This window comes from Crassostrea angulata, chromosome 2 (assembly GCF_025612915.1).
Source record: "Crassostrea angulata isolate pt1a10 chromosome 2, ASM2561291v2, whole genome shotgun sequence".
In the NCBI taxonomy this organism is placed as follows: Eukaryota; Metazoa; Mollusca; class Bivalvia; order Ostreida; family Ostreidae; genus Magallana; species Magallana angulata.
In genome coordinates this window covers 49,772,684-49,788,199 of record NC_069112.1, presented here as the reverse complement: position 1 = coordinate 49,788,199, position 15,516 = coordinate 49,772,684, and the positions used below count along the sequence as shown (strand labels likewise).

Below are 15,516 nucleotides of genomic sequence, written 5' to 3'. Positions count from 1 at the left end.
TTTGTCTGAAGTTACGTACACAACACAGGTCTGCATGTCTCATTAGCGGGTACTAGTTTTACCCAGCTCTTCGATAGATGGATGGGTTCACGTGTGTTGCTAAAACGCGGAACGGAAAACGGAATGGAAAGCGGAAAGGAAGGGAAAACGGAAAATCTTATCTAATGTTATTTACCTCATTGATTTGTTAATCATGCTAAAACGATATACTTTATGTACCTTTTTTATTTTTTTTGAAAGATTAGCAATATTAGATTATTTATTCAAGAATATTTATTTCCTCAAAATTAACAGTACATGCATTGACCACTATATTCTGTCCCAAAATATCCTCAATTCACTTTTTGCTGTATATTTATTAATACCTCAGGGTTCAAGCGATTCTCTTTTAGAAGCATTAAACATTCTCATTATTCTTTCTTTAAAACGTCCTCTCTAGCTTATCAGCTGGTATAAATACACGGCTAAAAACAAAGAAGTCTAAGGGGTTTTGTATTTCAACAGACCCGGATGATAGTGTTGAAAAATTGTGCAAGGTCTTCTGAGTGACTTCCAAATGGAGAAAAGATGTCAACATTTTCCATTATAAATCGTCCAAATGTGCTGCATGAATATTTTGGGATCGACAGACTATAGTCCCAACATATAATCGGAAAATCAAACCAGGCAACGTCTAGAGCTCTCTATTCGGATCATATGTATATAGCTGCTGGAATAAACAACTGCTTAGTAATGCAAACGTAAACAAAATTGCATTGCTAAAAATACTAGTTTCACAAATTACTAGTTTCACAAATTACCGGGTATTTTAATGTTTACTGTATTTTAATTTTTAATGTCGTCAGTCCTACGGTTTTTTTTTCTTCCATCTCAATGATACTGTATCATCTGTATGATAAAAGATCGTCTAGAACACCGAAAATTCAATTTTAATGTAAGTATATACATGTACATCATATTTGAAATATAAAAATACTCAAAACACGCATAAAACGCTTTCACTAACTGCGTACGTTACGCTGATATGCCAGCAATACCATATAGGAAAAATAAATAAAAAGTTATAGCTAATTTGCTCGTTTAATATTGTTAATGTTTCACAATTCGTATACATTTGATTTTTCCGTTTCGTACTCAACTAAAGCCGAATGAATACAATGCTACAATTGATAGACATTCATATGAATATTAATAAGATAACAACATGTTGATAATCATTCTTTAGATATAAATAAAAGATACAAAGTAAATCGTTTCTGGCCAGTCTATACCCTTTTTAAGCGATAAACGTGATGGTATTTTCCATTCCGTTCCGCTTTCCGTTCCGTTTTCCGTTCTGCGTTTTAGCAACACCCATGCATACATGTATGCAGAAAAGGATTAGTTAAGATCAACTAAAGGAATTCATTATTGTTTTTTAATTGGATTATCATTATGATGTTGACCAATTTAGGTAAGCATAATACATGTAGTAGCAGAATATAATGAGATGACAGCATACATATATAAGTTCTACTTTCACTTTCTAAATGTGATCTCCCTTTGACAGCATACTGTATCATCATCTTTTGATATTTAAATAAGCTTATCATCGTTACCTATTCTATCGCATTTGTAAAGTTTCTGTCATTTTAGTAGCAAAAGTTAATTTTTTCATTTGTCAGACTGCATGCACTATTGAGTTGACCCCATCTTGACCCTGTATAAACAATTTCTTATTAAATTTGTGTATTACATGCAAGTAGGTGTAGACACTTATCATTTTTATATGAGTTATAATAGGAAGGAAGGAGTATTTCTTTCTTAATGTATTATAATGCATCAAATACAATGTAGGTCATGACCTTATGGGACTGTTCTGACCCCACGAAACAGGAAAATACAAAATATCTTCTAATGTCATTATGATGCATCAAATGGTATAAAGTACATTAATGACCCCCAAGGTGTTGTCTTTAACCCCCCCCCCCCCCCCACCTTTATGAAATAGGAAATGATATGATACACTGTATATTTTGTTAACTTCTGAGATCTGAGATCCTCATCCCTAAACCATATAATTTATTTTTGCTCTTTGTGTCATTGCGCGTAAAATTGTATATAGATTATGCCCCCTTGGAGACACCCTGACATTTTAGAACTAGAGATAATAATGTATTTTATCTTATTCATATGTTATACAGTAGTGTTTGATCCATGTGGGTAATTCCTAGCCTAATGATGTCACTGCTTTGTTTAGGAGACTTTACAATTGCCCCAAATAGGCGAATACACATGGAAGTGATGCATATAACATTTTGTTTATAAATCTTAATCAAAGTACTGAAGTACTGAAAGCCGGGCTCTTTTGGTGTGTTTTTATGCATATTGTGTAGTAAAGACTGAAAATCTCTCTCTCTCTCTCATGCTTTTAATGTCAGCAAAGCATCAGAGAGCGACCAAATTTTGTAAGTGGCTATAAACGAAAAATATGTCTGTCTAGTAGAAGTTACATGTAAAAAGTTCAACAGTTGCTGCCTTGAATTATGCAACAAGCATTACATATCTTCATCGCGCAGCAAAGTAGTTCATAGAAATTCATGCGCATTGTATGTGTCCAAAATGCATAGTGATGTTTTAAAAACTGTTTGGAATAACAGAAATGGGAATCTTCACATTGCGGATAGGAAAAAGTTGAAAATAATTGATAATAGGTCGCATCTATACCTTTTAAAAAACATTTATCACCTTAATAAAGTTCATTGTAGTATCATTGTGGTTCATTGTGGTTTCATTGTGGTTCGTTGCGGTTCATTGTGGTTCATTGTGGTTAAATGACGTGCCGCGCCGAAGGCAGGGTATATTTAGAGGTCCCAAGCAATCTTTATGTCAAACTTTAGCTTTTACTCATTTCCATTAATACAAGATATGACACAGACATGAATTAAGCATTTTTTAATATGACTTTGAACTTGCGCAACTGACCCTGGGTCAAGTTCATGACACATCATCGGTCATAAGGAATCTTTATATGAAATAGAAACTCCCAATGTTTCTCCTTTAATGACTTAGGGACAAATCATTACACACTCTCAGGTCATAAGCAATCTTTGTGTGAAATTCCAAAGTTGAACAGAAACAAATTTTGCACTTTTCCTGCCAGTGACCTTTACTTTGTCCAAATGATCTTGGGTTAAAGTCATGATGCTTCGTCAGGTAATAAGTAATATTTGTATGAAGTAATAACTTCCAATGTTTCTCCATCAGAAAAATATAGACCACAGACAGATGGACAAGGTGATTTTTATTCGACCCCCCCCCCCCCCCCCCCCCCCCCAATTTATTTTCGTGGGGTATAAAAGTCCTTTTCACCCGTTTTGTGGGGCACAAAAAACGACCTGTTTTTTTCAATTATTTCTATCATATCACATATAAATATACATATAAATGTATGATTTGTATGCAAATTTGAGTTCTTCTCATCATCGTCGGAAAGGATAGGAAACCCTTGGGTTCCAATGAATGTATTTAATTGGCATTTGTCAATTTGCATCACTAAATGATTTCCAAGTTTTAATTTTGTTTAAAAACCAAATTATTTTGGCTCATATACATGCAAAATTAATACTAGCACAAGCTTAAGGCAATATGAGATGCATAAAATTTATTACAAAAATATTCATTACAAATAAGCCTTAATTGCAGTGCTTGCAAGTTATCCATTTAAACACAACATTTTCATACACAATAAAAAGCACAAACTTTAAAGTTTTTTCACAAAACTTTACATAAAAATTCAGTTAAATAAATCCATGATCTATGCTTTAGAATCCAGTGTTCCACCTAAAAGGAGAAATGAACATATTAATTACTTTAATGATATGACTAAAATTATTCAAACATTGACTATTAATTAACAAAAGAAAAGTTTTTGGACAAATTTACAGATAAAAGTGTTAACAAATACAACAAAAACATTTGTAAGCATTACTTGTTAGCATCCACATTGTAGATTTCCATGGTATCCATAAAGTCTGATACTTGGCCATCATTGAGAGTTCCGTACCCCCCAGACAAGTGAATGCGGCCATTCTCTGTGGTGGCTGAGGCTCCAGTCCTTGGCTCTGGCAAGGACTTCACAAAGAACCAGCAATTGGTTTTTGGGTTGTAACACTCAACCCTGGTTAGAACCCTGAAAAATTTAACTTTAGTATAACATATAGGATGTACATATTGCATTTACCTGTATTTGACTCCTTTCATGTTTTGTTCATGCATTTACTACAGACAGACAACAACAATAGGCCATCTGGCATCTGCACTTACCGGCCCCTTTTACCAATGCCTCCAATAGCATATATCATTCCATCCAGGAGGCATAGTGTGTGGTCCATACGAGCAACATTCATAGGAGCGAGGGAGGTCCATTGCTTGGTTTCATAGCTGTATGCCTTGACTTTCTTGGAGGGGCTTCCATCATGCCCAGGTCCACCTTTACAGGTAAATGAAAAATGTGGCAGATTTGACAATGATTGTTGACATTTTTGAAATCAGGATTGATGATAATCAGATACATATTGTATTTTGATTAAAAGATGACAATGGATTAAAACAGATTAACATTTGATCAGACTGGTCAGTTACATTGATATACTTCACTATAATCATCATAATAAAGATTCAAAATGAAATTCAATAAAACACACCTTTAATATTGAAATAAAAGTAGGAATTTCAGTGACTTTATATTTCCCTTTCTGTAAACACTTACCAATCAAGAACCACTGGGAGCCTCCCCACACCATGGCCTTTTTCCGGAGCTGGTCACTCTCGTCCGAGAGTTTTCCCTCCTGATTGGTCTGCTCCCAATCTCTCTTTTCCACCTCCCTTTTCTTTTTCTTCCGAGTAGACTTGTTTGGGTCCCTCTTCTTCTCTTTGTGGTTTCGGCCAAATCTCTCTCCCATTCCCAGATCCAAGCTATGGAGAATGCGCCTGTCTTGTCCTTGTTTGCCTTGCATCTCCTTAGCATGATGATCTGGAGAAATGTTCCACTTTTCTTCAGCAAGCATCTCCCTTTGGACTCTTTGATGCTCTCCAAAATCACCCAACATACTGCAGTCTCCAGCCACTTATATAAAAAAGAGAAAATATTTTGGATTAAAATCAATTGCAACCATTATTACACATTGTGATGTATATATATATATATGTGGATGAATAAGGTCATTTAACATGCACTTGACTCAATATATGGTGATAATTACAATATAAATCTTAACATGTAACTTATACAACAACAACGAAAGCAAAATATTCATTTCCTGAAAACATTAGACCAAATTGAGGCGGACCATAAATAGCGTCTATTTGCTCAAATATTAGAAATGCAGATCTGCAATATTGGTTACATTTGGAATTGCTGTATTGTTCAATGAGGGGAAATTTGGAAATGGTTGAGGAGCTTGCGCTGTGCAAGTAGGCGTGCGTGTTGAAATCTCGGGCCATGTCCTCTGACATGCGACATATTTCAACCTCAACATCAGGGTCCTCCTGTTCATCAACCTGCTCAGTGCTAGAATGATTCTGGAAAAGCAGGAAGGGGAAAGGAAGGAAAAGATAAAGATGAGAAGAAAGATTAGAGTAATAGAGTCAGTTAAAAAAGGAGATAAGATTAGATTAGAGTTTAGAGATAAAGTGGATTTTAGGACAGGTGTCATATAATATTTTGATACCGCGAAATATTGAACCCGGGTTCAATATATTATGCGATATTATGAACCCGGGTTCAAAATATCGCTGCGATATATTGAACCCCCCCATAAAATATTGAACCCCGGGTTCAAAATATTATGGTCGCGATATTTTGAAACCCTCTCGAATTTTCATTGCTCTTGGTGAGGGGGTTCAAAATATTATGGCCGCGATATATTGAACCCCCTACTGTTTCCAATTTCCTTTGGAGAGGGGGTTCAAAATATTATGGCTGCGATATATTGAACCCCCTACTGTTTCCAATTTCCTTTGGAGAGGGGGTTCAAATTATTATGGCTGCGATATATTGAACCCCCTACCTATTTCCAATTCCTATTGGAGAGGGCGTTCAAAATATTATGGCTGCGATATATTGAACCCCCTACTGTTTCCAATTTCCTTTGGAGAGGGGGTTGCGATATATTGAACCCCCTACCTATTTCCAATTTCCTTTGGAGAGGGGGTTCAAAATATTATGGCTGCGATATATTGAACCCCCTACTGTTTCCAATTTCCTTTGGAGAGGGGGTTCAAAATATTATGGCTGCGATATATTGAACCCCCTACTGTTTCCAATTTCCTTTGGAGAGGGGGTTCAAAATATTATGGCTGCGATATATTGAACCCCCTACTGTTTCCAATTTCCTTTGGAGAGGGGGTTCAAATTATTATGGCTGCGATATATTGAACCCCCTACCTATTTCCAATTCCTATTGTAGAGGGCGTTCAAAATATTATGGCCGCGATATATTGAACCCCCTACTGTTTCCAATTTCCATCGGAGAGGGGGTTCAAAATATTATGGCTGCGATATTTTGAACCCCTCTCCATTTTTTATTGCTATTGGAGAGGGGGTTCAAAATATTATGGCTGCGATATATTGAACCCCCTACTGTTTCCAATTTCCTTTGGAGAGGGGGTTGCGATATATTGAACCCCCTACCTATTTCCAATTTCCTTTGGAGAGGGGGTTCAAAATATTATGGTTGCGATATATTGAACCCCCTACTGTTTCCAATTTCCTTTGGAGAGGGGGTTCAAAATATTATGGCTGCGATATATTGAACCCCCTACCTATTTCCAATTCCCTTTGGGGAGGGGGTTCAAAATATTATGGCTGCGATATTTTGAACCCCCCTCCATTTTTTATTGCTATTGGAGAGGGGGTTCAAAATATTATGGCTGCGATATATTGAACCCCCTACCTATTTCCAATTCCCTTTGGGGAGGGGGTTCAAAATATTATGGCTGCGATATTTTGAACCCCCCTCCATTTTTTATTGCTATTGGAGAGGGGGTTCAAAATATTATGGCTGCGATATTTTGAACCCCCCTCCATTTTTTATTGCTATTGGAGAGGGGGTTCAAAATATTATGGCTGCAATATATTGAACCCCCTACTGTTTCCAATTTCCTTTGGAGAGGGGGTTCAAAATATTATGGCTGCGATATATATTGAACCCCCTACTGTTTCCAATTTCCTTTGGAGAGGGGGTTCAAAATATTATGGCTGCGATATACTGAACCCCCTACTGTTTCCAATTTCCTTTGGAGAGGGGGTTCAAAATATTATGGCTGCGATATATTGAACCCCCTACTGTTTCCAATTTCCTTTGGAGAGGGGGTTCAAAATATTATGGCTGCGATATATTGAACCCCCTACTGTTTCCAATTTCCTTTGGAGAGGGGGTTCAAAATATTATGGCTGCGATATACTGAACCCCCTACTGTTTCCAATTTCCTTTGTAGAGGGGGTTCAAAATATTATGGCTGCAATATATTGAACCCCCTACTGTTTCCAATTTCCTTTGGAGAGGGGGTTCAAAATATTATGGCCGCGATATATTGAACCCCCTACCTATTTCCAATTCCTATTGGAGAGGGCGTTCAAAATATTATGGCCGCGATATATTGACCCCCCTACCTATTTCCATCGGAGAGGGGATTCAAAATATTATGGCTGCGATATTTTGAACCCCTCTCCATTTTTTATTGCTATTGGAGAAGGGGTTCAAAATATTATGGCTGCGATATATTGAACCCCCTACTGTTTCCAATTTCCTTTGGAGAGGGGGTTCAAAATATTATGGCTGCGATATATTGAACCCCCTACTGTTTCCAATTTCCTTTGGAGAGGGGGTTCAAAATATAAATTATGGCTGCGATATTTTGAACCCCCCTCCATTTTTTATTGCTATTGGAGAGGGGGTTCAAAATATTATGGCCGCGATTATATGAACCCCCCTTAATTTTTCATTGCTATTGGAGAAGGGGTTCAAATATTCCCTTTGGAGAGGGGGTTCAAAATATTATGGCCGCGATATATATAGGAATTGGAAATAGGTAGGGGGTTCAATACATGTATATCGCAGCCATTACATTTTGAACCCCCTCTCCAAAATCAATGAAAAATAGAGGGGATTCAAAATATCGCGGCAAGAATATTTTGAACCCCTCTCCAAAAGCAATGAAAAATAGAGGGGGGTTCAAAATATCGCAGCCATAATATTTTGAACCCCCTATCCAATGGGAATCGGAAACGGTAGGGGGTTCAAAATATCGCGGCCATAATATTTTGAACCCCCTCTCCAATGGGAATTGGAAAAAGGTAGGGGGTTCAAAATATCGCAGCCATAATATTTTGAACCCCTCTCCAATGGGAATTGAAAATAGGTAGGGGGTTCAATATATCGCAGCCATAATATTTTGAACCCCCTCTCCAAAAGCAATGAAAAATAGAGGGGGGTTCAAAATATCGCGGCCATAATATTTTGAACCCCCTCTCCAATGGGAATTGGAAAAATAGAGGGGGGTTCAAAATATTGTGGCCATAATATTTTGAACCCTCTCTCCAATAGCAATGAAAAAAAAAGGGGGGTTCAAAATATCGCGGCCATAATATTTTGAACCCCCTTTCCAATGGGAATTGCAAAAAGGTAGGGGGTTCAATATATCGCAGCCATAATATTTTGAACCCCCTCTCCAATAGCAATGAAAAATAGAGGGAGGTTCAAAATATCGCGGCCATAATATTTTGAACCCCCTATCCAATGGGAATTGGAAAAAGGTAGGGGGTTCAATATATCGCAGCCATAATATTTTGAACCCCCTCCCCAATAGCAATGAAAAGTAGAGGGGGGTTCAAATTATCGCGGCCATAATATTTTGAACCCCCTCTCCAATGGGAATTGGAAAAATAGAGGGGGGTTCAAAATATCGCGGCCAAAATATTTTGAACCCCCTCTCCAATAGCAATGAAAAAAAAAAGGGGGGTTCAAAATATCGCGGCCATAATATTTTGAACCCCCTATCCAATGGGAATTTGAAAAAGGTAGGGGGTTCAATATATCGCAGCCATAATATTTTGAACCCCCTCTCCAATAGCAATGAAAAATAGAGGGGGGTTCGAAATATCGCGGCCATAATATTTTGAACCCCCTCTCCAATGGGAATTGGAAAAATAGAGGGGGTTTCAAAATATCGCGGCCATAATATTTTGAACCCCCTCTCCAATAGCAATGAAAAAAAAAAGGGGGGTTCAAAATATCGCGGCCATGATATTTTGAACCCCCTATCCAATGGGAATTGGAAAAAGGTAGGGGGTTCAAAATATCGCAGCCATAATATTTTGAACCCCCTCTCCCAAAGCAATGAAAAATAGAGGGGGGTTCAAAATATCGCGGCCATAAAATATTGAACCTGGGTTCAATATTTTATGGGGGGGTTCAATATATCGCAGCGATATTTTGAACCCGGGTTCAATATATCGCGGGGTTCAAAATATTATATGACACCGGTAAAGCATGCATGCAAATGTTTTACAAAGAGGTGATGTACATACCTGCATGGATGAATACATGTCAAATACAAATACAGTATAAACTTGTCTCCAGAAAGAAAAAAAAACATTGCTAATAAACAATACAAGAAACAGTTTAAATGAACAAATTCATTAATTCAAGTTAATTGAATCTCAACTACAACACAACCTTGAGGTACTATGAGGAAACTCACAAATCAATTATAATACCTCCAACTAAGAAAATATTAAACCTGAAGTATTTCTCTATTAAAAAAATAAGGGATGCTTCTTTTTTCTTATAGTGACATTGAACTAGTCAGGACATATACAGGTAACACAAGCAATCTTTGTGTCAAATTTTAGCATCTAATCATTTTCCATTGCAAGATAAAGCCCAGACAGGAATTAAGCATGATTTAAACAATGACCTTGAATTTGCCCAACTGACCCTGGGTGAAGATCATGACGCATCCTTAATAGGCTATATGCAATGTTTGTGTGAATTAAGAACCCCAAAAGTTTCTCCATTAAAAAAAAGATATGGACTGGACATGAATTTTGCACTTTTCTGACCTTGACCTTGCTCAAATGACCTTGGGTCAAGGTCATTACACACCCTCATGTTATAAGCAATGTTTGTGTGAAGTAAGAACATCCAACATTTCGATTCGCGATCTCCATAAAAAAAAAGATATCATGGACCCAGGGATCGACATTAACGGTTGCCCTATTGCCCGGGGCAAGTAAAATCTCTATTCGGGCGAGTGAAAGTCTGGGTAGACTTGTCCGATCTGGCAAGTAAAATTTCTGATTAGAAGTATGCTTTTGTTTTGGTTACAAATAATTTTTATCATAAAATCAACATCCTTTCCAAATTGGAACTCTTCAGTCTAACTGTCTTCTGTTACCTTAGCGTTTAACTTTAGGTAAGTCGTTCCATATGACATTCTTGTTACATTGATTTACAGATCACGCAAATATATATCCATGTATTCGATGTCAGTTCTTTTTCATATTAAGGTATGTGCTGTCACGATAAAGAGCCAAACCATGTGCATGTCATGATATTCTGAATGCATTTGTCGTACGATTTAAATTAATTATGTCACAAACACGTGTGTTGATGGAAACGGCGATAGTTTTTTTTTTATAAACGTCATGGCATTGCAGTCTTCTCTTTTTAAATACTTTGGGGGGAAACAAAATGACATTATTGGCATATTACTACTTGTTTATATCAATAAAATTGATTTACAGTGTGTTTTTCTTCTAACTGAATTCGGGCAACCAAGTTTAAGATTGGACATGTCAAAATTTGAGTTCACTTGCCCAAAGGGCAAGTGAATTTAAAAGTTAATGTCTATCCCTGGGACCAGGCATGAATTTTACACAGACAGAAGGACAGACAGACAAGATGATTCCTACAATCCCCCCCCCCCCCAAAAAAAAAATTGTTTGCGGGAGGGGGGAGAGAAGATCAATTATCCTGTGAAAACCCAACTATAGTATAACTCACACTGATATAGCTGGCTACACTAGTAGCACTGTTGGTGTGGCTGCGAGGGGTAGGAATTTGGAGATCCAGGGGGTCTTCTCCACCCAGAGACAAGGAAGTCTGAATCCTGTAACATATATATAATTATGACAGAATTCAAAACATGCAAAACAATTAACAAATAATTAATATGAAGACAGCAACTATTTCATAAAATTGCAGATGGTATTTGCAAGCTCACAATAATAGATGTGCATGATCTTATGATAGCTAGTACATATTAATCCAATCAAGTTCAAGAGTCAAATTAATTAACAGTTATCCCTAAAAAAAAAATCCAGGAGTTTTCATGCTTGCAATGTTGTAGGATTGTATAGTCTATTTCACTTGATAATCTTCACCCCTGCGAATGTTATTGTCATTTAAATTTTATATCACGTGATTTTATTTGACCCTTTCAGTTTCGCAGTAAAAATCATGCCTCTTGATTATAGTCTATTTCATAAAATGTACGTACTTGTAGTCAAATATAAAATCTAGAGGTTTATTGATTTTAAACTTTATCTTCATTAATTTGTGATAAAATGTGTTCTAGAAATAAATCCGACAATACCAAAAAAAAGTTTTTGTCTGCTGTTGCAACAATTAACATGCTCGTAGAGATCCCCCCTGAGGGTTAATTTTCGATGCGCGCCTGACCTATAGTAACAGCATCAATAGTGAAACAGACTATACTATTTAATGCAGAATGTTCCTTGAAAATGACTCGATATACTAAGTTTTTATTCAAAACAGACACTCATTATTTTTATAAAAACATGGTATTGCACACCACAAGCATCAAACATGGCTATGATTTTATTAAGCAACCCAACTATTATATTTTCAACCACTCTACATGTGGTTGAACATGAACGATAACTCTGTTCTGAATAATATCGTTTAACGAGGCCGAGTACAGAACGAGTACGCACGCTTTTGCGCAGCGTTTCATTTGTATTGTGACGTCATCTTTTTGCTTGGTTGACGCCATGGCGTGATAGTTTCAACTGCAGATATTCAGCGAAAATTGTTGAAAATATCTCGTTTGATGCGTAAAAATAATGTTATATTGTGGAATAAACATAAATGTCTCGAAGTATAAGCTATATTTGGGCTCGGGTCGAAATCGTAAAGAGGGTTCAGCAAGCCTAGTCCTCTGTCACGTTTTCTTAAGCTGCCTAAATATAGCTTAATTCATATATTTCAAGACAGTAACCATGTATTTTATATAAATGACCCTTAATATGTGATGTTATATATTTATTTATTACTTAAATATGTCTGAATGTTTTAATAATACAATAAAGATCACCATTTCCCCCTTTGTCAAATATAAAATAGCCATAATCTGACAAATCTGGGAAATTGGGCATACAAATAACAACTTTGATAAGACCCCTGGAACAAACCAGGAGGTAATAGGTTTTTTTTATTTGACCATTTGATGCCTTTTAGCAATAACTTTAATATGTAGAACAGAAAAAGAAATCCCTAGGGCAGAAGTTTTTAAAAAATGTAAAAAATGTGCAAAACTGATACATTTCAAGCAAAATCCCATAGGGTCCTATGTTAAAAATTATCAAATTTTGAGATGACCCCTTTAACAAACGGTGTGGTAAATGTCTTATTTTTCTATCTTAAAATAATAAGTATATCAGTACAAATTCATGTAAAAAATTTCATTCAAAAATCTAGGGCAGAACAAATTAGACCCGGCCTCGTTAATATAAATAACCGATATATGGTGAAATAAGACATACATCTTAAAAGATTTTCATGTTTTAATAAAAATCCAAGTAGGATATGATATGAAAAACGACCAGTCCTTAAGTATTTTGAGAATATTATCCGAACACTTATACTTCCGCTCAAAATTTCACAGGAACTGAAAAAAATCTCGGTGAAGTCTCGTGAACTTTCATTCGAGCACCTCTGGATTTATTACATACTTTGCAACGATAAAGAAAACATTCCAAACACATTCGCAGGGGTGATCTTAATAGCTCTGAAATATACAGGGAATACACTACCAATCCCAACCCCCCAGTCTACAGACTTAAATAAAATGACATTGGTAACATTTTGTTGTGAGTGTATATAATTAAGCCATCCTTATATAATTAAAAAAAATCTCTGTATAAAAAAAAAGTTCTTTGCTGTTTGCTAATAAAATTTTATCAGCAGGGGGTATTTCAATGAGTTGGGAGGCAATTTCAAACAAACAATAATTTTATTTTGGCCTTACCAATTTGCCAAGGTGATGTCCATTATCACCTGGTGGTAGTCTCTCAGCATAGGACAGATTTTGAAACAGGAGAAAAGCTGCTCTCCAGTAAGCAATGGGAATCTGACGCATCCCATTATCTTTTCGATACAGTCTGCTCCAATATGCTTAAGGAGATCCACGGCTGTCAAGAAAACCTCCATTTCAGAATCCACATTCAGACCGTCATCGGAGAGAATCAGGCAGACAGTCTCTACATCCAAGCATAGGAAGTCTTTGGTTTTTCTCCAGGTCATGAAGTTTTTGCACAGCAGTTGCATGATAGTTTTGCACATTGGGATGTTCTTGTTTCTCCTCATTACTGGTAGTAAATTAAGAAGTTCTGCATTGCTAATATTTTTCAATCCGTCAATGCAACGCTTTGAAAGTGTTTCAACTTCAAATATCTCTGACAACTTCAGGATGTCAGGTATAAATTTCGAATTTTTAACCTCAATGTGACCTGTATATAAGAAGTTAATGAAGATTTCCAAGGCAGCAGGTTCAACATTCTTCACCCTGATTATCTTTGGGGTGACAGGATCAGAGGAAAATTCCTTCGCTTCAAAAACTTCCTTAAAAAGTGTACTCTGTGATGCCAGTACAACTTTGTGCACTGGAATGAGGAGCTCTCCCACTTGAAAGGAGACATCACATATCTTCTTCTGCTTGTAAATATCATGTAGGTAAGAACCAACTCCCTCATAATGGGAGATGGTTCCAGTCATCCCACTGCTTCTACCCCCAGATTCTATGGTGGATCGTGGTCCCTGGCTAGAGACTTCATGGGCTAGGGAGCCCTCCAAGGAAGAGGCCCTACTGGGAGCACTGGCCTCCTCAATTAAAGACACATGAGAACTATGCCCACTGTAAGTGGTGTCACTCGGTGAGGTTGGAGAATTGTTGCTGTTTCTATTCTCTGTAATTAGACAAGGGTAAGCCAAGTAAAAGGAGATTAGTACAGCACGTAGCATCGTTTTGAAGAGGGGGGGGGGGCTCATTTAAAAAATCTTGACAAGCAAAAAAGAAAAAAAAAGGGGGGGGGGGGGGGGGGGGTTACGTTCCAAAATCCTAAAATCCTAATCCGTTTGGGAGTGGGGGGGGGGGGGGGGGGGGGGGGGGGGGGGGGAGTAGTATCTAATTTCACTGTTTATTCCCCCCCCCCCCCCCATGCTATGTGCCTGTAGTACATGGGACTTCAAAGGAGATTTTCAATGCTTATATAAAGAATTATCATCTTTTTTTTAAACAACAGAACAGCAGTTAATGTAGTTAAAGAAATAATACTTGTATACAAAGCTATCAGAATTGTGATTAACCTCATGAGCAGCCGGCTGCCGCTCTGCTGAACAAGTGAACATGCTTGTGGTATTTACCCTCCCCATATGACCTATGTATTTCTTGTTTGAGAGGCTCTACCATCAAGATGTAATGTGGATACATCTAAACTAAGAAAGCTTCTACTTTTATAGTCATAATTAGCCTATGACTATTATATTGTTGCTGTCAAAGTTTTGGTTTACACAAGTATTGTTCATTCACAGAGATTTGTGAATTTATTTTTTAAATACCTGACCAGTAACATAACATACATACAAAATATTGGTATCAAAACAAAACACAATGAAATAAAAACCATAGAGGGATGCAGCAAGCAGGAACTATCACAATAATATTCATCACATCTGAGAATACATTTTGTAGTTTTTTATCGTATCTCGTTATTACATGTAATATAACAAAAGAGACTTACCCATTGGTGGAGAGCTGTTACGTGATGGTGACGTATTAATCCAGGAATAAACATACGGAGTCTGCAAATGCAGCCCACTCAAGGCTGCACTTTCCATAATTCTCGAATTCTCTTCAAATTGAAAAATCTAGTTCGATGCTTGATAAGAATTCCCAAACTGATGAAGAATAAATGCTGAGTACACAAGATCCTCTATACGATGACAAAAGGCTACTACTATTACTTATTAGGTTAGTTACTGACTCACTACGGAAATATATTGGGTTGATCAATCTCATAGATGGCGAGGCGAAGCCGAGCCGTCTATGAGATTGATCAACCCAATATATTTCCGTAGTGAGTCAGTAACTAACATTATAAGTGTTTTGTTTTCCCGAGGACTATCAAGCGACACATTTATTCACAAATAGCGATGATCTACGTAAAGCCAT

The 15,516-nt window shown here is 36.9% G+C and overlaps 1 protein-coding gene across 1 annotated transcript; it reads right to left on the bottom strand.

The window, feature by feature from the left end:
- Positions 1–3,628: 3,628 nt before the first annotated feature.
- On the bottom strand, positions 3,629–15,232 carry LOC128173802 (kelch-like protein 12). Its single transcript, XM_052839465.1, has 8 exons — positions 15,086–15,232; positions 13,315–14,251; positions 11,049–11,154; positions 5,388–5,562; positions 4,751–5,107; positions 4,306–4,471; positions 3,971–4,171; positions 3,629–3,822 (listed from the first exon to the last, which is right to left on the bottom strand). The coding sequence occupies exons 1-8, from the start codon at positions 15,180–15,182 to the stop codon at positions 3,804–3,806; spliced, it is 2,058 nt and encodes a 685-aa protein (XP_052695425.1). The 5' UTR covers positions 15,183–15,232; the 3' UTR covers positions 3,629–3,803.
- Positions 15,233–15,516: the final 284 nt, after the last annotated feature.

What these genes read in the sequence shown, in the direction of transcription:
- LOC128173802 (XM_052839465.1), bottom strand. Translation starts at nt 15,182, where the DNA reads ATGGAAAGTGCAGCCTTGAGTGGGCTGCATTTGCAGACTCCGTATGTT. An exon ending in GTGTAGCCAGCTATATCAGT is followed by an intron (nt 5,563 to 11,048) that starts GTGAGTTATACT and finishes CTGCTTTTCCAG; the next exon opens with AATCATTCTAGCACTGAGCA. An exon ending in ACAATACAGCAATTCCAAAT is followed by an intron (nt 5,108 to 5,387) that starts GTAACCAATATT and finishes TTTTTATATAAG; the next exon opens with TGGCTGGAGACTGCAGTATG.